General features: G+C 49.0%; 1 protein-coding gene across 1 annotated transcript; it reads left to right on the top strand.

Moving 5' to 3' along the window:
* Positions 1–1,216: 1,216 nt before the first annotated feature.
* On the top strand, positions 1,217–24,208 carry LOC105183671 (uncharacterized). The gene is made up of 13 exons (XM_025300666.1): positions 1,217–1,462; positions 2,337–2,426; positions 4,275–4,460; positions 4,543–4,581; positions 8,465–8,656; positions 10,365–10,459; positions 13,823–14,056; positions 14,426–14,902; positions 17,792–18,045; positions 18,940–19,121; positions 19,490–19,621; positions 19,706–19,897; positions 21,448–24,208. Exons 3-13 carry the CDS (start codon positions 4,316–4,318, stop codon positions 22,518–22,520), a joined length of 3,015 nt encoding a protein of 1,004 aa, XP_025156451.1. The 5' UTR covers positions 1,217–1,462; positions 2,337–2,426; positions 4,275–4,315; the 3' UTR covers positions 22,521–24,208.

Here is a 24,208-nt window from a genome sequence, read left to right as displayed (position 1 = left end):
AACGAAAGCGCGTACGGATCTACCTCGGCTTGCACGCGCAGCGAAATCCGCGCGTCGGGACTTCTCGCTTCTCGTTCATTGGCGATTACGTCGGTCAAACTCGACCGATTCGTTTCAGCGGCGAGAGAGAACGGCAGAGCGTAGAAGAAGGCAGATTTACGCCCGTTTATGCGCATTTTCGCGCACGCGGCAGGCGAAGAAACCTCGATGCACGCGTCATCGCGGAGAATTCGCTACCCTGGTTCTCGCTTTCCTGGTGAATTATTGGGTATTAAACTTGATTTTTAAGGATGTACAAGAGATGGCGCAGTGAGCACCTAATGGCATCGGCACATACTGATGCCAGCTTCGTATGAAAGCCCAGTCCATTAGGCTTTAAGAATCAGTATGTTTCATTCGGTCCAAGTGTAAATAACATATTTCTTTAGCGCATTCAATATGTCGATTTTCGTGCCAACGAGACGCAATTTGCGGGAAGCGTTACTTTTTCGTTTCCATTTGAAAAAATCGGCGGCTGAAAGTCTTCGTTTGCTGTCCGAAGCTTATGGGGATTATGCTCCACCGATCTCAACTTGCGAGTACTGGTTTAGACGATTCAAAAGTGAAGATTTTCCACTTATCCATCGTTCGAAGGTAATGCCTCTGTATTTGGTGAGATCAGAAGGGTGTGATCTATTATGAGCTGCTAAAACCTGCCGCGAAACCATTACTGGGGATCGTTATCGACTCGGCCACATGTCCCTAAACCGGTGAAGGAAACGCTTGAGCTGCTTGAATGGGATGTTCCAGCCCACCCGTCGTATTCACCAGACATTGCTCCTTCTGATCTCCACTTGGTTCGAGATCCATGCAGAATCACCTTTCTGCCCAGCACTTCTCAGTTCTTTAGAAGATATGGCAAAAAATGGCTCGATTCACGGATAAGCACAAAAGACGAGTCGTTCTTCCGCCGAGGAATCCGCCTTTCACTAGAAAGATGGGAAAAGGTTGCAGCTAACGATGGACATTACTTTAAATAACATGTACTTGTCACTTTGTTTCGAAATAAACGTTCATTTTCGCAAAAAAATCCTTTAAAATCAAGTTTAATACCCAATAGGAGGAATCGTGCGACAGCGAAGGTTCCACGGCGCGCTGGAACGCCATGAAACTCCCGTAACACGAAGACTCTCTCCCGCGCGCGCGCGAGCCTCGATAACCCGGCCGGCGCTGTAATTAAAGTTTTGTTACGTAACGAGAAATGTACTCGCGATTGCAGGATGCAGATACGAGGGCCGCCGCTATCAGGAAGGAACGGCCGTGAGTACGTCCGAGCCCTGCCTGCGCTGCCGATGCGCCGACGGCGCACTGAGATGCCGGCTACGGGTGTGCCCGCGACTGCCGAACCCACCACCGTCGGGCTGCCACATTCGTGCACCGGCCGAGAATGTATGCTGCGCCGAGTTGGTATGCGGCGGACCACGTTAGTAACGACGAGACGTCCCTCTGATTAATCGCGATTTGCCTCGCCGATAATATGTGAATAACTTGCCTGCGGATCGCGAACCGTTCCGCGGCCGAACTCAAGCCGCCCCCTCCCCCCCTCCCTCCTCCCGCAACCCCCTCCTACCTACGGTGCAATCGAGGAGGTCATATGCAGAAATTGCAGAAAAGTAATGTATTACAGGCATTTGCAAGTATAATTTGCAAATTATTTGCATATTATTTGCAAATAATATTTATAATAATACCTATCCATATTATTTGCAAATAAGCACGTAAATTTTTAAATTATCAATTAAAAGGGCTTCTCTGAATGTGGTAATTTTCAATAATTAATAACTGAATAACTATCGCGAGTTTTGCAAAATGGTACAAAATGGACTTTTCTCCTCAGTTCGATCTGATTAATCTTCGCAATTTTTCGTTTCCAAAAGATCCCGGACACCTTGTACATTAAAAATAATATACAAATGATATGTAAATAATGGAGGAATAATGCACAATAGTTCCTCGAGGGATGAAATATTAATATACAATATTTTCCTGTTAATAACGTTGATGTCGAACATTCCTCGTGTAATAAAAAATTCGCGCGATGAAAAGAATCTCTGTTTGCGCGTAGCAACTCGGCGAATATAGTGATTTAATTATTCAACGCCCGGGGAGGTTATTATTATCGCGGCGCGTCGATGGAGTCTGTGTTCGTCGCACACGCGCCGTCGCGCCGTCTCGCGCTTTCCTTCCTGCGCGAAATCCGTCGCGTTAAAACGCGCGCATAAAAGTTTCGGCTTCGCGGCAAAGCAGATTAAAGAGTTAATCGTGGCCAGGGCTTAAATTTATTATCTGACTTACAGGCGACGTCGAGAATATATTGCGGAGAGCCGGTATACAAACGAACGCGGAAGCCGCGGATGAGAGGCACCCTCACCACTCACATACAGAAGGTACTGCTACTTTGTTGATGTTGTGTGCTTTATTATTTATCCCCCGACCGGGGGCTAGATATCGCGATAGAGTTCGCGGGTATACTTACTTTTTTCGCGGAATGTCGCCGCTGCGCGCGCGCGCGAAGCAGCCGCGAGGCTGCTCGCGACGACCGCGATACGGTCGAACGATAATTCGTCTAATTCTTTCTCACAACGAGCGAGATCAATCGCGCTCAATCGTGAGAGACAATGTATGTAATTCGTTTCCTCAGCGATCGCGCGAGACGCGTCGAAATGTCTCTTTCTCTTTTAGTCAATCTCCATCTGTACTCGCGCAGAGAGGATACGCTGTTATTTTTATAATAATTTCCATTCTCTAACTTCGTCCCTGAAAAGAGCGTCTGGGTTGGCTCTCGGCGGTAAATAAATGAGCCTCGTTACGCCCGAGTAAACTTGAGTAAATAAATTGAGGTAGGTAGAGAACAGTCAGCTAAACTCGGGTATAACACAGAAGGGGTTAAGATGGCTCGTTACTGTTGAAACGAGCGTAATTCTAAATTAATTCAGGATTTCTTTGCCACCGCAAAGTTTATGCCGGTACATTCGTTCATTCCCGCGCGGCATCGCTCCGCCGCGGCGCGGCGCGTGGTGACGCTTCTTTCACTCGCGATAACGAAACGGAATTTTCTACACGTTACGCGCATTACAATTAACGCCGGCCGGCATCTCCGCGCGTGCGACGTTCCTTTGTGCGACGTTGCTTGGAGAGATGCGCTTCCTTTAATACTCATTATTCAATTAACCACAGCCGGTAGATATCTCATTTCGCCACGCATTCGCGCAAACGCGTTCCTTCTCATCAGGACGAATTTTCATCTCGGATATTCTTTTACTCACGGTCGCAGGGAGCCTCTAATTGCGTACGAATGAAAGATTTCGAATCGAAGATTCAGAATCGCAAACGTAACGGACGGTGAAATATACAGCAACACGTTCCTTCCCAGTTACGACGTTTGCTCTCTGCCCTCCTCCCCCCCTCCCACTCCCTCTCGCTCTCTTTCTCGCGTACGCGAAACAACAATCTTTTACGTTACTTCATAAATAAGTAAAGCTCTCGCCTGTCTTGAAAGCATTGTTAAATAAATTACCGGCTACTGGAAACTTGGTCGAACTTCGTTCGAAGCTCACGTACTATCTCGCGAAGAGGAGCGACCTTAACGAGAGCAATTTAACGTAAATTCCGAAAACTCCATTCGATGTTCGATTGCGATGAAAGATCAAACGTTGCGCATAGAAATGGCTCTCTTTAGTAAAGCAGACACATGGCCGTCGTTGCGCACCGATAAAAGCATATCCAAGACTAGAGACGCAGGAGAAGTGTCACTTCGGGAAACGAGCGCGGAGCATCGCGGAGAAACGCGACGGAGGATTACTCGAGAGACGCGGTACGCGCGCGATCACGCCGTCGATCATTTATCTCCGAGAAATTTCCAGCTCGAGGATTTTGCGCGGGATTGCGCGGCACAACGCGGTATCGCCGACGCGTATCAGCCAAGATACACGCGAGAGAGAGAGAGAGAGAGAGAGAGAGAGAGAGACTCGTGACGCGAATGACGAGTCCACCGATACTCTCGCGAAAGCGCTCCTCTCGAAAACGCGAAGCGTCGTCCGAAAAAAAACCGAGTTACCTCGCGGTAGCTTTTTATTTACTTTCGCACGACACGGTTCGTCGCCGAGCCGTCGTTACTCACGCGCACCTGTGCGTCCGTGCGCGCGCCGAACGGCCGCGTCCTGTCGACTCTAAAGGCCGCAGAGAGGAGAGAAAAAAAGCGGAACGAGCGAGAATAAAGCCGAAATGATATTTAGGATGTCTGCACGAGGGGGTCCGATACGGCTCGGGATCGGCGATGATGGGCTCGCGTCGCTGCGAGTACTGCTATTGCATATCCGGCGCGCGGAGGTGCATCCGACCGAAGTGCCTGCTGCCGCTGCCGGGGTGCAGCCCGCTGTACGCACCCCATTCCTGCTGCCCGGTCGCCTACAACTGCACCTGTGAGTGATATTTTTTCTAATTCGACGCGGCGCGGCCGCTCCAAAGTACACCCCGGCAAACCTTTTCTTTCTTCTTTTCAAGACCACCATCCGTCGACGATGGCACCGATATCGGGGAACGGTAAGTTCAAATATTGTCATTTGCGAGGCGGCCCTTAACTAAATTCGGGGAAAGTGGCCGAGCGTTGCTTTGAGAAATTCCCCCGGAAACTCGATAATGCGACCCTTGTTCGCGCCGTTGTTTACGCAGAGGCACACCCCCCGGTGACTTTTAGTAAAGCACACCTCGAGAATCTCTCTCTCTCTCTCTCTCTCGACAAAGTTAAGCGACAAAATATCACCCCCCGCCCCTTTTCGGCGACTAATTAAATACGCACGTCGTGGGACTTTGGGTGAATTCGGCGGCCTCTCGTGAAACACCGGCGACGCAAAGGCCGACGTTCCGCGAAGAGACTAAACTTTTCACAGGGGGGTTAAAGAACCTCCGCGAAAAGGGTCGAATTTTTGCCCGTTTTTCGGTCCTCGATTTTGGAATAGAATTTTATGCCAAAAAATAGTTTATGATGAGACATTAATTACAGAAAAGTTTGACGTTGAGCATACGATTGCTTCCAAAGATGTAGAGGGTCAAAGTGGTCATTACCTACTAAGAAAGTATGACGCTAATAATGCTTTATCGCACGAATTTTTGCAAAATTCGGTATCTATGGGTATTCTTTGAGTTGCTGATTATGAATCTGATGTCAGACTTAAAAAATTCAAGATGGCAGGTGCAACATGACGGACACACATAGTGAAACAATCATTTACTTTTATTGGAACTGTTGTGTTGTGGTTTTTTTGGCTAGCTGATTGCGAATTTTCTATCAGGTTTTCGAAAGTAATTTTTCCAACGACAATTTTTGAGTGGAAAAAATATTCTTTTATTGTTTTTTCATAAAAAGAGTATCAAATTTGTTATATTTAGAAGCTTTTTCATTGCAGTTTCCGTGGCTCTTTATAATTACATATCATTATATCCAATAATATAAAAGTTATCTAAAAATTCAGTTCCGAAGTTATCGGTTTTAAAGTATACCACAACATAACAGTTCTAATAAAAGTAAATAATTGTTTCACTATTTGTGTCCGCTATATTACATCCGCCATCTTGAATTTTTTAAATCTGACATCGAATTCGTAATAAGCAACTCAAAGAACCCATAGATACTGAATTTCGCAAAAATTCGTGCGTTATAAAACGTTATTAGTGTCAAACTTCCTTAGTAGGTAGTGACCACTTTGACCCTCTATATCTCTGAAACCAATCGTATGCTCAATCTAAAACTGTTTTGTGATTAATGTCTTATCATTCCGCATAAAATTTAATTTAAAAATCGGAGATTGAGAAACGGGCACTTTTTGCGGAGGTTCTTTGCGGCATGCGCACGAAAGATAAATAAGATTCGCGTCTCCCTCCCGTGCGTTCTCTTTTTGTTTTTTTTTTTTCCGATGCTCAACTGGGAGTCTCGAGCCGTGAGAGTCCGAAAAAAAGGGGGAAAAAAAAGAGAAAGAGAGAGAGAGAGAGAGAGAGAGATTCAAAGTGGCCAAATTGCACGCTAATAGAGGTCGCATAATGCCGCGAGCCGATGCATAATACAACGGGAGCGAGCCGGAAATTGTTTTACACACATTGTGTCATTGTGCACGGGGAGCGAAGAGAGCGGGGAGAGCATGGCGCGGAGCGAGAATGGCAGATAACTTATTAAAGTTCGCCCGCGGGAGCAGAAAACTTGAAGAAAATCGGGCTATTAGGGATTATTCCGAAATTTACCGTCGCGCGACTAAAGCTCTCGCCGCCGAGGCACGCTCGCGAAAGTTGTGATGAAATGTGTAACTTAATAACGAAGAGTTACTGCTGACGTTATATCACCCCGCGACACTCGCCCCGCAAGGATCCCACCAGCGGATTGCCCGGACGAGGTTCATTTAACGCTCGGTCTCATCGCGGCGGCTGCGACTCAAACTGAGACTTTCGCGAAAATAACACGCGCCGGCGTGTATTACAAAAAAAAAAAAAAAAGAAATGAAACAAAACCATCGCCGCGAGTTCAAAATGTTCACCGGCTCCCCCCTTCTCCCCGTTTCAATCGGTGAACACCGAGCACGCGTGGAGAATTCTTTCCGGGAGAATCGAAGACCCGTATTTTGCATCGCGAATGTTGAATTTCCGAGGGAGGAGAGGAGAGGGGAGGGGAGGGGAGGTAAGACCGGTAGGTATATTAACCGAAACGGCGAGATGAAAATTCTGCTGAAGCTAAAACTCACTTCGAATAAATGAGCGGTTAATGTTTCTCGTCATTCGTCCCGGTGCGGCGGCGTTTTTGTTATTCTTTCTGATCTCAATCGCGAGCGCGTAGCGCACGTCGAGTACGAAAACGTTGCGGAAATTCGCGGAAATTCGCGGAAATTCGCGGAAATTCGCGGAAATTCGCGGAAATTCGGCGGGGGAAAATGCGCGCGGAAAATTTCTACAGCGCGTCCTCCGCGCGTCCGAGGGCTCTCGCCGAGGGTGAATCACCGGCTCCCGGGATCCCGCTCCCGCATTGTTGTTACCGGGGCTCGACAGCCATGGGGAAACGCGTAACGCGATAAAGAAGAGTCAGCGGGCATTTTTCTCCCGCCGTGTGGGCACGCTGGCCAAGAGAGCCTCGGCCGCGGGGATAGCCGAGCTTGCCGTTCATTTAATGCCTGGTTTCACCGCGGCCGCTTAAATTTAAGCTGGGCTTAAAGCAACGTCCGCTACGACGCCGCCACGGCTGTCACTGGCTGCCGAGACATTCGGGGATGGCTTAATTTTAAACGAGCTCACCGGAAACCATCCTCCCCCACCGCGGCGGCGAGCGATGACCGACCATGAAGTCGGTAAATAACGATTCGAACCGCGGCGGCGGCGTTAATTCGAGCCGAACGGGCAAACATCCTCGAGGACGGCGCGGATATCACGGATTTAATGCGGCGACTGCGGGAAAAGAACGGCGAACTCGCCTCTCGCGACGTGGCCTTGCTCAAACGAAACGAGCAGCGGGCCGGGGCAGGGCTACATGTGCGCTTTTCAGCCGGAGAATTGCACGTGGGAAATTGGAGCTAAAATTAGAATAAGAATCAACGTCAACACGCGTCGGGATTAAAGTGGGATCTCACGGTGAAATTCAGCTGCAGAAGAATCGAGCAAAAAATGTTTACTTTCGTTGTACTCGTTATACGTTATGCGCGGAATTTTGCGCATTATTGACTTGATTCTTCCGGTTCGGCGGCTTTTCGGCCGGTCTTTGAACCAAATCTTTTTTCGCGCTCGTCAAAAGGTAAATTGATGACGAACACGAGAGATGTATCCGAACGTCACTGCAGTGGCTCGCAAGGATTAATCTCGGCTTTGTGTCTCTTTTTGTGACGTGGGATCTCATTTGAACTTCAACGTTGACGTCGATTCTTGCTTTAACAAGCAAGCCGTGTGATGAAGCAGTGTCTTGGCCAACACCCGCCAGGTGCCTCTTATTATTTTCCACGGGCCAGCCGAAACGATTCTTACGTCACCGACTACAGGCACACAACGATTCGATAATTCGATAATTCGTTACCGACGACAAAAATCGACGTACCGCAAGAAAATAACATCGGACACGGCGGCGCAGCAGCGCAGGAGGCATTGCTGTTCGCGCGGCCGGAATCTCACGTTTCTCCGGCTGGCGTTTTTCCCTCATTCTCACTCGCCTCCTCGCCTCCTCCGAGCGCATCGCGAGTCCTCCGGGAAGGCCGGATATTTACGGATACAAGCGGACATTCGAGGGGCTGCGCGCGCGCGGCTCATGAATATCCGGATGTCCGAGCACCGGCGGTAACGGGAACCCGGGGCGGGGGGGGGGGCGGGCTTCGGCGAGAGCGCGCGGCCGGGGAAAGAAGCCGGGCCCAGGCTCGGGTTTCCGCAATCTCATTCTCATGACTCCACGCAAATGATCGTCCAGGATGTCGCGTGGGCGAGCGCACTTACGCCGAGGGCGAGATGGTACGCGACATCGAGTGGAAGGCCGCATGCGACAATTGTTTCTGCGCGATGGGCGCCGTACGATGCGTCCCGCTCGCGTGCGCGCCACCTCTCCAAGGCTGCAGCCCGATCGTGCGAGAAGGACAATGCTGCCCGTCCACCTACAACTGCAGTGAGTTGACACGCAACTTTGCAATCAAGCACGTCGTTCCGCGCGTCCCGCGCCCGGAACGTCGATTTTCCGGCGAATTACGCGGCCGAATCTCGCGGTAGCGGGTCACCGGAGCGGCAGCGGCGGCGCGGGTTCACTCGACGTGTTCGAATCGTTAGCGGGCTAGGGGGGTATCGACGGATTCGGGACGGACGATAAGCGAAAATTGTCGGAGCGGCGGATTGCGACGGAGCGAACGACTCGAACGAAAGGACCGTCGAAAATAACGTCATGGTTTCGAGGAGTCATCAGACCGAAACGAAAATGTTTCCGTGCCAACATCCGCGTGAAAATCCTGGAGAACGTACGCGAAATTTATATGATTTTTTTTTAAATCCTTATTAGTTGGATTCTGCTCTGGTCGTTTGGAGCGCCGAGCGCTCTCGAGCGCTTTCTACCTTTCGTCGTTTGACACGTGAAAAGAAAATGCTTTTCGCTCAGCAAGAAATCGAGGCAAACACACAGATACACACACACACACACACACACACACACACACACGCGCGCGCGCAGTCTTTCTTTCATATTTTAAAATTCTCGAAATATTAGTTCTCAATGCCGTTTATGACACCGCCGATAGAAGTCGGTCGTAGCTGACGCCGAACCGACTTTCGCGCGTGCGCTCGGCTAAGTATTATAGAAAAATGTTTTACTGAAAGCGAAAATATTTATTTGATGCACGCCGACGCGCGAGAGGCCAACACAAAATGTCGCCGTCGACAACACACACGGCATCTCGTCTTTCGCTTTGAAAATATTTCATCGGGTATTCCCGCTCGCGCGGGACAAATAAAACATCTCGCCCGGGTTTTGCGTATACGCGCGCGTGCGCGAGCGGCGGCGAGCGAATGAATAAACGCGCCGATTCTTGGAAGCGAGAGAAACATCTGCGAATTAAAAGGGGATTTAATTTTCGGGCGAGAGCGTTTACCTCGATACAGTCAATATGGCAAGTCCGCGAGATAGCCATCGATATTAATACCGCGGCGGGTAGAAATATGCACACCTACCGGACGCGAAGCGAACGGTCAGTGACCCGCGTGCGTCGACTTGAAAGCGCGCTTCATTCGCCGTCGCTGACAAATTTCGTCGACGTTTTCACGTTTCACTTGAAAAGTTGGATAAAACCAGCCAACGAGGTCTGAGGGCGCGGTATTTGCGCGCAAACATTCCGTCCTTGGTCGCGCGAATTGCGCGGACACCACGCCCTGTGTGATATTTTCGGCCGCCATTCGTCCGACCGATGCGAAATTGTGTGTCTGCGCGACATTTGATCTTTGGTCTTTTGCACTCGCTCGCTTGAATCATTCAACGTGACCTTTGGAGGGACGGGAAATACTTTGAGCGGACCGCCAGCGCGCGAAACAGAGTCAGATCTAACGGAGACACACGCCGCTGCGTTCATCTTTGCCGATTATTACTTCACAGCGCTCGCGAATCGCTTCGCGTTCAGATACGTATCGCGATCAGGGAGAATCTCGTAATATCGGGGAAGGGCGGGGAGGCGGGATTCTCTTTCACAGAGACAGAGAGAGAGAAAAGAATGTAAAAAGAAAGCAGAGACGCCAGGCTCTGGTTCATCTTTGCCGTTTTTGCCGGCAAAGTCCTGACCCAGCCAGACGTCGCACGTCTACGATAGCGCAAGGAACTGACCGATTGAATCTTCAAGGCGGTAGCATCGAGGTGAAGGCCACCCAGAACTACGCATCCTACGCCTTCATCAGCAAGGACTACGCCAAGTTCCGCAAGGAGACCAACTTCTTCGTACGTTCCCTTTTTCTATACTACGCATCTCCTTATTGACCTCAAATGTCGCGCCGCGCCCCGTTCTTTCGTTAGCGATTAATTAACGCCGCGCCATGCGCCCTATAAGGGGCGCGAGCTATGCCAAGTAGTTGGAAACTGTCGCCGCGCTCGGAATAAGTCTACTATTCTAAATAGTTGCTAAATAGAAACGAGCGCCCGAGTTGCAGAGGCAGGTCGGGCCGGGCCGGGCCGGGCCGCGGGCCGGCCTGCCTCTGCAACTCGGGTGATTTACGCGTAGTCGGCGGAATTTAATCAATGAGATCTAGCCGCGTCTCTGCAACATCGGTTATAAACGCGTCAGACATGCGACTTAGTTCGGGAATTCGCGACAGAGCAAATTCCCCTTGTTGGATCACGAAGCGCGAGACGAGTTTCGGATCGCGCGACGATGTATCTATTATGGACGCGTTGCGTTATTATTAATGGGTGACGTCGTTAGGACTGAACGCCACTTACGCGGGGGGGGGGGGCAATTCGGATCCCGCGGGATACACGAGAATCTACTTACTTAGACGTCGGAAAGACGGCACACGGTGCGCGATTCTTGTCACGTCATGTGCGGCAAAGCGACGCCGGTAAAAATATATAGAAAAGGGTACACTTCATCGATTTTTTTCATTTTGAAATATGTTATAAAGCATGAAATTCTGAATGACTCTTCCTGATACAATTATATGGGGGTCGCTTATAGTTTCTGAGATATTTGACTTTAAAGTTTTATAATTGTACGTGGAAGTATATTTGAAGTAGACAAGCAGTTTTCATTCACTTTAAATATAGGAAACAGGTACATATAAGCGGGAGAGGGGCTCCGCCTCTCCTCCGCACCCCCTCCCCAAACAAATCCTAACCTAACCTGACTTATTGCATCCTTATATATTTTTGGACATTGTTGAAAAAAGTTCTCTTAAGATCTACCACCTGGCTCAATTTAACTTATAATATCTGCATATAATCAGGTGTTGTTGCTTTCAAGGAGATCTTTTCAACATCGCCCAACAATATATAAAGATGCAATAAGTTAGGTTAGATCAGAATTCTTTTTGGAGAGAGGGTGCGGGGGAGGGACGGAGCCCCTCTTCCGCTTATATGTACTGTTTCCTATATTTCTGTGTATACATTATGTTTGAATTAACTGTTTGGATTGTACTGTAAATAACGTCAGCTTATGATATCTGGAATTTAATTCCAGGATAATTAAAATTCCAAAACTTTAAAATCAAATATCTCGGAAACTATAAGCGACCCTCATATAGTTGTATCCGGAAGTCACTCAGAATTTCATCCTTTATAATTCCATATTCCAGAATGAAAAAACCGATGTGGTGTACCTCTTTCTATATATTTACTGCGATGTCCTCGCTCGGAATTGCCGAGTAACGAGACCCGGCGCGCTCGATGTATCTCGGAATGTATTCAATTTTATTACTTTTTTCTTCCGCGCGCGCGCGCGCAAGATTTTACACTCCTTCTATATTTACTTGTTTATTTATTTATTTATTTATTTATCCATACGCCTTGCTCGACTGCATGCTCGCGACGCGAGTTCACGCGGCCATCTCCCCGGCGCACAGTGGGGCCAGATGACATTTTTTGGTTCAAAATTCTCTAGAGACCTGAATTTCTAAGCGATCATCGACACCAATGGATGAGGTTGATCTTGAATAAATTCCGAAGAGATCTGTCTTGCCAAAATTAAAAAGAAATTTTTTTCTTGAATTACTAGCCCCAAAAGAAGAAAAATTATCGTTAAACGCGAGAAACTTGTAAAATACTCATTATTCGACACTTATTTCCATCTACTAGCGTATTCAGCGGATTAAAACTATGAAACCAATCAACAGATACCTCGAGATTTATCGATCATGAATCAGAAACCCATTAACACAAAACTCATATGCCTAAAATACAAAAACATCAAATATAGACCCGTTAAGCACAAAACCGAGGGATTTGGAGTCTCAAGCCCGTCAAGGGCTTAGGAATCTATCAATCCGAGAACTTTTTAGCTCGTGGATGCATGAAGCCATATAGAGGATGTCCCATTTTCGCAACTTTCGCATTGAAAAATCTCGAAAACTATGAAAGATATTAAAAAAGCTAAAACACGTTTTCCATGATCTCGAAGGGGAAAGAGAATGGCATTATCAGTTTTTTATTTGGAGGGCATTTTCAAGGTAAGTTGAAGGTCAACTTAATTTTTGAAATAGAAAGCCCAATTTTTTATTATACCTTCTTTTCCTACCAATTAATTTTAACAGCTTTTGTCTGAAACATTTTTTTATTTGCGTAAAGAATATATTATTATAATAGCGCCCTAACTTTTGTTAACTTATCGACCTTTGGAAATTTCAAAATTTATTATACTAATTTATTCTTGATAGTAAATAAAGTAAAAAAGTCTGATACTATTTTTTCTTTCGATGAATAGTTAGCGAGATATCGTAAGTTAAATGTTGAAAAAGTTACGAAATTTTCCTTAAATATTTCAAAAAATATCAGGCAAATAAAATAATGTTTCAGACAAAAGTTGTTAAAATGAATTGGTAGAAAAAGAAGATATAATAAAAAATTGGGTTTGCCATTTAAAAAAATGAAGTTGACCTTCAACCGACCTCGAAAATGCCCTTCAAATAAAAAACTGATAATGCCATTCTCTTTCCCCTTCGAAATCATGGAAAACGTGTTTTAGCTTTTTTCAATATCTTTCATAGTTTTCGAGATTTTTCAATGCGAAAGTTAAAATGGGACATTCTGTATATTAAGAGCCCCAAATAGTTCAAGAACCCAATCTAGCCGTAGGCTCGAACCCATTGAGGTCGAACCCAAGACACTGTACTTTAAACGATAAACTTTTCAGACAAACCCTAAACCCGTGAACTCTGAACCGATAATTTTTTCAAAATTTCGGCTAGACAAATCTCTTTGGAATTTATTCAGGATCAACCTCATCCATTGGTGTCGATGATCGGTTGGAAATTCAGGTCTCCAGAGAATTTCCAACCAAAAATGTCATCTGGCCCCACTGTGCGGTGCGGCGCGGCGTTGAGAAATTAAATTCTCGTATGCAAGTGAGCTCGGGCTCGGTCAAACGCCGGCTACGACGTCATTAAATTGACTCGATCGATCGGGTTACATTTAGGCTTTGATGCGCGAGTGACCGGAGCTTCGCGGAAAAATAAAGAGAGGTAAGGGAGAGAGAGAGAGAGAGAAAAAATAGAAACGGAAAGAGGAGAAAAGGAGATAATAAGACTCCTTCGCATGCGCGCGCGAACTGATCTTGCCCGAATTTACAGCACGAATGTGTTATTAATTGCTCAGCCGGCAATCGATCAATCCACGTATACGTCCGTCGAAGCACGAGGCCACAGGGTGGTCGAGGAGCAAGTTAGCACTGGCGCGATCGATCCTGAGGAGGATTCGTCTGTCGCCACCTACTCGACCGCTTGGCCCTCGACCATGGAGACCGACATCATGGACAATGAAATCTTGATAGGGACGGTGGACTACAAATCGACCTTGGAAGTGACGACCGCTGCGGTTTCGACAAACGAGGTCTCGACATTACGTTACCGTATACCTCGCCGAACGAGTGCCATCGATCGGCCCGAATCGCCAGTAAATTATGCACCATTAGACAACGTCGCTGCAAGATTCCGCTAAATTATATCGCAATCGTAAAATTACCAAATTCATTACAATCGTAAGAGACACATCTTCACGACTACGCGGATATCGTCGTGGTGGGTGAACCGTGGTGGGTGTCAAGCCGAATAGATCAAATCGACGAGTTTCGCGTTTCTTTTTGCCGTCACACGCGCGGTCGGCCACCGGTCGAAATATCGCCTTCCCCGCGGAGATTGTACACCCGATTGTGAATCATCAATCGTCGTTAACGTTTACTTTACTTCGTTCGTTCCGCAGTTATCGAGCAACACCGAGTCGACCGCGTTCGAGCCGACGTTCGCGTCCACCAAAGACGCTGATTCCGTCACCGATTCCTGCGCGACGTGCTCCACGAACACGCTCACGGACTCGACAATCGCGACCACGGAGGTGGAGAAGGAGGAGGAGGAGGAGGAGAAGGATCCATCTAGCACGGACGATGGCACGACGATCTCGTCGGCGGAATGGACGACGGCGCTCTCGGAATTAACGCTCGATAACGGGAACGATGAAAACGGGAATACCGGCGAGGATAAAAATAAAAACGCGAACGAAAACGAGGACCGGGACGAGGACGAGGCCGCGGGGATGAGGCGGCGTCCGAGCGCGGCCGAGAAAGCGGATATAATTGAGAAAAACAAAGCTACGACGCATCCTTTCGCAATTTCCACGGATGCCGGCGACACGGCGCTTGTCCCCGATGTGAAATCGCCCGAGAACTCCACGCTCGCCAAGGTAAGAGGGCAGGAAGGGGGGGGAGGGGGAGAGGAATAATCGCCGGACTTTTTGACAAGGCCGCTGGATGTCGACGAGACACGTTCCCGAGCGAGGGAAGTAATCCAGAGCTTTTACGAGGGAGTCATTTATTTAAGAATCTTTAGGATCGCAGGACGAATCGATCTTTGGATCTTCATTTTAGTCTTGTCTTTAATCGCGTCTTTTCAGCACTAGCGATAGCAGCAGAAGAACAATCAGGATCGCGGTCGGAGATAAAACGAATAGAGACGAGGTGCTTCCCTCGCGATCGACGAAGTCGTAAAACAGTCGTAGAGACTTCGATCAACTCGTGTCAAGATCGCAAGAAGTAGCTTTCGTTTAACACGCTGAGCGTCGCATTGATTCCCCCCCCCCCCCGTTGATTGCGCGAAGACTCAACTGACGATTGAATTTTGGGCACATCGCGAAAGAAACTGCGATAAGTAAATGAGATTTGAGACGCGAGGCTGTATATTTCGTCTTCATCTCGTTTCAGTAGGCGATTTCCATACGCGATTTTTCACACGCGATCGATCATGCCTTGCGCGTGACTTAATGAGCCGCGCTCATTGTCACAGCTTATCACAGCGCCGGCTACTAATGACCAATCACGGCACTCAAAGTGTTAAAAATATTATATGCAGTCCGAGTGCAAAAGTCTTGATGGGTCTCTCAAAGATCTCACGACTGACCCGCCAGCGTTTTACGGCGGCGCTTACAAATATGTGGACGTGCGATATATTATCGGATAGTAGAAAATAATGGTGATTACTTGGTAGAACAAATAAATCGCTTTCAACAAAATTACTCGATCCATTTTCACGAAATCATCACGGAATCATTATCACGAAATCCATCGAGACTTTTGCACTCGTCCAATATATACACTTTCTTAATGTTTTCATTCATCTCGTGGAATTGGCATTTCGAGCGATTGATAAACATCCCGAGTCGAAATTTTAGTTCTACTTTGATCCCGCAAATTCCGTCCAACTTGAAAGATCAATGAAGAAACTCGAGATACAGTGTGCCTATCTTGTTACTGCAAATGACTGCTTATTGACGTTCTCCGCACGTTGACGCTCGAGAATTGTTCAACGTTGCATGATATTGGGGAAAGGTTAAATAAAAAACACAACATTCTATTTTGCTTCAAACAGTTTCGTAGTTTCGGCAGTCTCGATGACACGTGAATTTTTTTATCAGCTCTTGAAAGAGCCGATAAAAAAAGAGAAAGGGCTGTAAAGGTAAAGACAACAGTTATGTGCCCAATAATGCTGCGTACAGAGAGAGAGAGAGAGAGAGAGAGAGAGTATTTACATTTCGACTCGCTGCAATAACAACAGCTCCATAAACACGAGAGCGAGAAAAAGTCACCGGCGGATGTAAACAAACCGGTGCTTGCGGCCCGAGGAGCACTATTGGAGGTGGAAATCAATATTTGCGAGAATTACATGTTACATGTTCTAAGGCCGGCATTCATACTTGTAAATAATTTGTCATCTTTCATTGAAAACATGATTAATTGTAAATTCGCGGGTCATTGCTCTCCGGTGCGACGGAATCGATACTGCTTGTTGCGCAAAATAGGCACGTGCACGGATCGAACGGTAAATCAGAAGAGCGTGAAGCTACGATTAAATTAAATTGCAATTTCGTACGATAAACGTAGCTCTCGTCACGTGTCGCATGAATGCCGACTCGACCTGAATTTCGACTCGGGTGTATCTCCGTATTCTCGGAAAGTCTGTCACGCGCGGCCGTCGAGATCGGAAACGTCCGATATGATAATTGATTTGGCACACCTGGAAGTACACGACGCGTGCTGACGTTGTCCGCTGCCCCGCTGTTCCTTCCTTCGTCCTTCGTCCTCCTGGCTCCCCCCGGTGCGCGGCGCTCCGCTCCCGCTGCCGCTCCGTCGCAGCGTTGGCACTTGTAGTACTCCGACGTCTGGCACTAACACTGACACACTCGCGTAGACACGATTCGATTCGAGAGACGCGTGTTAATTAATTGTCGCTGTCGACGACAGACCGTTCAAATATTTCAACAGTCCCGGGGAATAACCGGCGCACGCGTCGCGATACGCGCGTATCGTTCGTCGACTTGAGACGTAATGCGCGTAATGCCGAGGCTCGTGCGCGACGCACGGAGTTTATGTAAACAAGACGGCTAATCTCCCATCAATCGCTCCCCCCTCTAGTCCTCCGACCGCCAGTCAACGGCGCGCACATTCGGTAGCCGACGAATCGCAACAATTAACATCATCAGGACATCCCGCCCTTGGAGGCGGTCCCACATGTCGGAAAATGCCCGAGAGAGGGGCGATAAAATTTTTGAATATACTTTCAATTTGCCAAACGTTAATTTTTTACTATTAATTAATATCTGTAGGAGTACAGATTTCTTTCTTTCGTCGGCATCTGCCGACGCTTTTTGGTCTTGTTAAAAAGGTTATCATAATATGAAATATCAAAATTAAATTATTATTGGCGCACAACATTATTACGTCGCACGCAATTGTTATCTTTGTCTCGGCAAACCCTTTCCTTTTTATCCCTTTACCCGAATACCCAGATCCCACGGACACTTTCAACATGGGTAAAAATAATAAACGGAAGCTTCTTTGGTGTTGCATATTGAGACTTTGCGTCGGTCTTTCGCGGGGTTAACGTAGAAGCAAAATTTCGACGCTTCGTCGATCAAAGCTTCTCCGTCTTTCCCGGCTTGAAAAAATCAGAAACTCCACGAGGTGGAGTGAAAATTTTCAATTATTCTGCCTTGACGCGTCAGCGAACCTTCGTCCGTCTTCGCGGCCGCCGTAAAACACGCGTGTTACGTTCATTACGATGAAGCACATGTGTGCAGAGAACGGAAGAGGCGGCCGTCGCTAAGAGACCCGTCACCAGTCCATCGTCGACGATACTCATGCCAGACGACATCCTGGTGATGAACGTGACACTGAAGACGAATGTCTCGGTGGGTCATATACAGGGTGTCACGATAAATCCAATTAAGTCCATACTGCCCGACGTAGAAGCCATTCTGAACATCACTCATCGCGAAAAGACCGGGGATTATGATTACGACTACAGCGGACAGGCTTTGCTGCCGAACGTTAGGTAATTGTTATCATATCTCGATTCGTCATCGGCCCCGCGAGCGTTTACGTCATCGTCGCGACTTGACAACCGGGAGTACTTTTTCCTCCCTTTTGCGCGCGCGCGTGTGCGTGCACCGGTTCAGACAAATGTTTTCCACTTGAAAACAAATTTTCCGAGTCTTGTCATAATTGCGATATTTTTAGAGCGGGCGCGCGGGAGAGAATATCGACGGGTGCAAGCGCCGCTGCGCAGTCGACGTAATCGACAATGCGTTTTATTTCTTTTTATTACACACGGCGCGATGTGCAATCAATTTTTCACGCTTATAACCCGGGATCGCTATGTGCGTTCTCTTTTCTTCTTTTTTTTTCCCCATTTTTCGTTTTTTGTCGGCGAATTTTGTCGGCCGGAGAATGCAGCTTGTCGGTAACGTCGGGAATGAAATTGATATCGTTTGTCGAAAACAACTGATTGATGCCGATTTATAGCGTTACATTTTTTAACGGCGGAAAATGTGCGCTGTGCCGGCCGGTTTTTGTAATCCGTAAACGACTCTTGTGCTGTTTTTTCGTATCTATTTCTCTCTTTCCCTTCCTCCTCCCTCTCTCTCTCTCTCTCTCTCTCTCTCTCTCTCTCTCTCTCTCTCTCTGTTTCTCTTTGCGTCAAGTTTATTCGCCATACATTTTCACGCGCGAACGATCGTTAATCCGAACAAAATGATGAATTATTCTTTGAGAAGGATCGACCACCCTTTCTCGTTAAAAGGTTATCGGTGTTTCGCGATTCTTTTGTGGCCGTTCCAATTGGCTTTCGTCGTTGCCCTGCCGAGGGCGAGGAATTAACTCGCATGATTTCGGTGCGCGCGAGCGCGCGCATTCAACATTAACGGAAAACTGAATGTCGCCCTTGCAGGATAATACCCTTCCTGGTGACGGACGCGCTGGTGAACGGCAAGAAGGACGTATCCTCGTCTAAGACTGGATACTCCCCCGGCTCGAGGGTGGTATCCCCTGAGCTACGACCGACCGATGCTTCCGGTTTTTACGACATTGTGACCCAAGAGAACCGATTTAGTCCGCCCGTAAAGACCGAAGGTATTTTATGACTTTCCGCGCGGGATCAAATGAGCGGCCCCGACGCGGCGGTGCTCCCAGCGAGGGAATCTTAAAGAACGAGCCGAGATGCATAGATATATGTATCAAAAAAAGAATAAAAAGCCAAACTTTCGATTTGCTCTTGCGAGCGCCTAGCTGCTAGCTTCGCGCGTTTCTCCCCGTGCGACTTTCCAGGTCGCTTAATTATTCCCAATCACGCAATGCGCGCGTTTTCCGAGCAGAAAAAACTCGAAAGAAAAATTAAGACGCCGTGATGTCACTCGAGCTCTTTCTGCCGTCTCTAAAGCGACGTCGCTTGCGCGCAACGATACGCCGCCTTCTAGATCTTAATCAAGGTTGCTTCGCAGGTGGCTTTGTGCCCAGAGAGCCCCCGTATTTCGACGTTCCCTACCACTCCACGGACCTGAATCTCGAGATCGGCACCGGAGTCACCGTGGTCCCGGCGGCGCAGGTTGCGAATCCGCACCGGAAGAACGACGGTATGCAACGCGGCTTTGTGTTAAATTGTCAATCGCGCGCGTGATCCGCCCCGTTGTCTAATCGACGCGTCCTGGCCCGACTAGACATGTCCAGCAAGTGCCACGTGCAAAACATGGAATACCGTCACGGCGAGACCCTGCCCGGCGCCGCTCTCTGCGTGATCTGCGTGTGTTTCTACGGGGAGATCGCGTGCTCGCCGGAGAAGTGCCCGCCATTGAAGATCGGTTGCCGGAGGATCACCTCCGAGGGCAGATGTTGCGGGGAGATCGTTTGCGGTATACCTAACTCATCATCATGTCGTACCTATCGCTACTAACAATCGCTTCCGACTAGAGACGTTAACCCGCGAGCGAGCGTTAACCGTCAACGCCGCTCGTAAGAGTATCATAGGCGTCTAATTATTATGAGTCGAGTTACTACCCGAGCAGAACATCGTCCTATACGGCCGTATATTAAAACCCCATCCGGTTTTCAAACCTCAAACAGGGTCCGGATAACTTTATCGGATCCGGCACGTAATAAGGAGTGAAACGCACTGCTGCATAATGCCCCGATAAAATTGCCTGAAATCGAGAAACCTGAACAAATGTCCATCGGGACCAAATCGGGCATCTAAATAATGACTGGCCATCGCTGGTCAGGGTATAATCCGGAAAATATTGCAAGACAATTGCCACATTCCGACCGGATAAGGACCGGATAAGGACTCATAATGCCTTCTTACGGCTTGCCTACACTGCAAATCCGAGTGTATTATTTTGACACGTATAAGCTGAAGGTTTTCGCACGCGTTTCTTCACACGTCGTCTGAAATCGCGTCATTTGATGCATTTTGATATCACTTGACGCGTCTGAACGCGTCAAACGGCGTGATTTAAGATGACAAGATACGCGTAAAGGAAGCTTCAGCTTATACGCGTCAAAATAACACACTCGGGTTTGCAGTGTACCCGAGCAGAACATCGGCCTACGGCCGTATTAAAACCCCATCCGGTCTTCAAACCTCAAACAGGGTCCGGATAACTTTATCGGATCCGGCACGTAATAAGGAGTGAAACGCACTGCTGCATAATGCCCCGATAAAATTGCCTGAAATCGAGAAACCTGAACAAATGTCCATCGGGACCAAATCGGGCATCTAAATAATGACTGGTCATCGCTGGTCAGGGTATAATCCGGAAAATATTGCAAGACAATTGCCATATTCCGACCGGATAAGGACCGGATAAGGACTCATAATGCCTTCTTACGGCTTGCCTACACTGCAAATCCGAGTGTATTATTTTGACACGTATAAGCTGAAGGTTTTTGCACGCGTTTCTTCACACGTCGTCTGAAATCGCGTCATTTGATGCATTTTGATATCACTTGACGCGTCTGAACGCGTCAAACGGCGTGATTTAAGATGACAAGATACGCGTAAAGGAAGCTTCAGCTTATACGCGTCAAAATAACACACTCGGGTTTGCAGTGTACCCGAGCAGAACATCGTCCTACGGCCGTATTAAAACCCCATCCGGTCTTCAAACCTCAAACAGGGTCCGGATAACTTTATCGGATCCGGCACGTAATAAGGAGTGAAACGCACTGCTGCCCCGATAAAATTGCCTGAAATCGAGAAACCTGATCAAATGTCCATCAAGACCAAATCAGGCATCCAAATTTGACTTCTGCTCGGGTAGTCATGCCATATCAGGCATAAAAAATTGCCGTATTTGATTTCTGCTCGGGTAGATCGAAAAGTCACGGCAATTAGAGTGATAGAGAGAACGCAGCTGCGACGATAGAGAAAGGCGCGCTTAACTTAAACGAACCAAACTCGCAGTGAAAGCCGACGAGTCGCCGACGGTGGTGCTGAACCGCGCCGACGCCACGGCGCCTTCCCAGCGGCAGCCCACGGTTTCCCCGGACCCGTTCCGCGACGTTATCAAGACCGAGCCGGCCCCCGACTTACCTTCCTTAATCGAGGACATGATACGCGGCATCACGACAGCCAGGCCGACGACGTCCATGGCAGCGGCGGCGGCGGCGGCCGGGACTTCCAAGACCTCGGCTCAAGGCTTGACAGGCAATCAGCTGCAACACCCAACGAACTTTGACTTCATGGTGCCGCTTATACGGCCACCCTTTGATTACGGGGGAGAGACGGTAGACTCACCTTTCATCTCGGAGATCAAGTACGATGGCGTAAACGACGGCGAAGCGTCCCCGAGGGACACCATCCCGCCGTTAACGTACGAGCCGGAGGACCGGCTCGCCGATCGCACCGAGGCGAACGCCCAGGCGAGCGTCTTCGGCTACGACGATGCGACCTTGAACAAGCTAAATCGCACGGACGACGACTCAGAGAACGGCAACAGCACCGAGCAGAAGTTCGCGCTAAAGAAGACCGCCGCTTCTCTGGTCGACAATCGCGACGGAGATTCCACCGGCAAGGGCAATCACAGCGAGTCGAATGCAAGCTCGTCGATCGCAGGAGGAGACGAGGGCAAGGTCGTCGAGGGAGACGTCGAGGGCGAGAAGCAAGGCGTCTCTTCCGTCGACAACGTGTTCTCCTCGAGCGCCAGCAGCATCAGCAGCGAGTCGAGCGCAAGCTCGACCAAGACGCCAGATGTTTCCACCGTCAGCGGCGCACGAGAGGGTCAGGAGACAGCTCTCGCCGCCGCCTCGTCGACGAGTGCGGAAGGGTTAGCCGAGGAGACGGGGACTGTCGAGACGTCCTCGAAGGTCCTCGACAACGAGATATCCATGTCCGTCGGCAGTTTGTTGAAGCTGGCGGGCTGTAATATATACGGGCGGATGTATCGCGTCGGCAGAATCATCACCGAGCTCTCGAATCCCTGTCAGGAGTGTAGATGCACGGAGATCGGTGTCCAGTGCAAAACGCTGCAGTGTTGATCGGACGCCGATTTCTTGTCCCTCTCTCTTCCCCTCTGTCTCTTTCTTCGTCTCCCTGCGCTCGCCCTCGTCGAAGCAAGTCGGCGGGATGCAACGTTAAGAGAACGTGTATACGCGGTCCGATGAAGCAGGCGCGATACGCCGTCTCCTCGTGATGCCCGGAGAATTGAAAGTGCGTGCGCACGGGGTTCTCCCCCGCGAGGCAGCTCGTTTTTCGCACGCGGATGATGCGATTGTGAATCTTCTTCAGATTTCCTGCCTTTATCCCGAAAGCGTGCCGAAAGTTTGCGACCGCAACGGGAAGAGTCTCGAAAGTGCTTTCGGCGCGAGCGAAAACGATGTTTGGATTTTGCAATCGGGAGAAAGAGAGAGAGAGAGAGAGAGAGAGAGAGAGAGAGGGAAGGGGAGAGGGAGAACGGAGTGTTCGCGCGAAATTACATGAAAATTTGAATAGGATACTCGAGCTGGAACAACTTCGTAATGGGCGTTTATGAAAATTTCCACGTTGACAAATTTCAAGTGTAACACTCGTTGCCGTCAACTTCGTCGGATTTAACGGAAGCAACGACGTCATCGGACGCGCGCAGGGAAGTGGACGGAGCGCTCTCTCTCACTCTCTCTCTCTCTCTCTCTCTCTCTCTCTCTCTCTCTCTCTCTCTCTCTCTCTCTCTCTCGGCCGACGCCACTTTGTATCCCGCCGCTCCGTAAAAGTATCCTGCGGGAAATCGGCGAGTCTTCGCACGCGAATCTTTCGTTATTCATCTTCCCTGCCCGACTCCGTTCGCGACGGAGAATATCTCGCCGTCGCATCGTCGCCGATGCGGGCTCTAAACGTCGTCTGAAACTATGAATCTCCGAGACGACTATCAAGACGACTCACTGTTGCACGTCTTCCGCCAAGACGTCCTGTCGACGCGATGAACCTTCGGCCGAAACTTCGGACACGCAATTATCCAGGCAGAACCGATCGATTCGGCCCCGATGGCCCCCGATAACGAGACACCGCTCGGATTACTCTAACTAGACGTAATGTCCGCGTCGGTCGAATCATTACGCGATTCCGTCGTCCTCCGGCCAAATGCGTCGCGTCGCGTCGCGGTCGAATTTCTATGGAGACTAATGAAACCGGAGTCTCCGGAGCCCGCGAGATATCCGGACGTATTTTCTCGTCGCGTGTATTCTCCAAGCGCGCCGTTCGCGGAAGTTCCCGCGGCGGGACGGCGTTCGAAGAGCGATGAATTAATATCCCGCGATAGGAACGTGACCGTCAAAGTTACAGAAGAATCTCGCTCTCGACGGTTACGCTCATCCCTCGTCACACGCGGCGTTTTCGCGACGACGGCGACGAAGAGGATCGCGCGCGCCACATACGAGAGGAAAGAAAAGCGTTCTTGAACGCCCTCGGAATTAAGCAATTCGATTGCAATTGTCCTCCACCGACCACGTCTACTATCTGATGCTCGCGGGACATCCCTTTCGCCTTGTCCCCGATCCTCCGCGATCAACTTTCAACCCCCCTTACCTTTCCCGCCGATCGAACGTATCGTCTATAATCCAGCTTACAGTTCGCGGCGACCGGCTCTCTCGTCTGTTCTCTCTCACCCCCTTTCAACCACCCCCTGCATCATTTCCCACCCCCGCGTCCTATCCCGTGGAAAATTCCGAGATTCTCCTCTCTCTCTCTCTCT

The sequence above is a fragment of the Harpegnathos saltator genome, unplaced genomic scaffold (assembly GCF_003227715.2).
Source record: "Harpegnathos saltator strain DR-91 unplaced genomic scaffold, Hsal_v8.6 scaffold38, whole genome shotgun sequence".
NCBI lineage: Eukaryota > Metazoa > Arthropoda > Insecta > Hymenoptera > Formicidae > Harpegnathos > Harpegnathos saltator.
The sequence above is the reverse complement of the archived record's forward strand: the minus strand, read 5'-3'. Positions and strand labels throughout refer to the sequence as shown.

What these genes read in the sequence shown, in the direction of transcription:
- LOC105183671 (XM_025300666.1), top strand. Translation starts at nt 4,316, where the DNA reads ATGATGGGCTCGCGTCGCTGCGAGTACTGCTATTGCATATCCGGCGCG. An exon ending in GGTCGCCTACAACTGCACCT is followed by an intron (nt 4,461 to 4,542) that starts GTGAGTGATATT and finishes CTTCTTTTCAAG; the next exon opens with ACCACCATCCGTCGACGATG. An exon ending in TCCGCACCGGAAGAACGACG is followed by an intron (nt 19,622 to 19,705) that starts GTATGCAACGCG and finishes TGGCCCGACTAG; the next exon opens with ACATGTCCAGCAAGTGCCAC.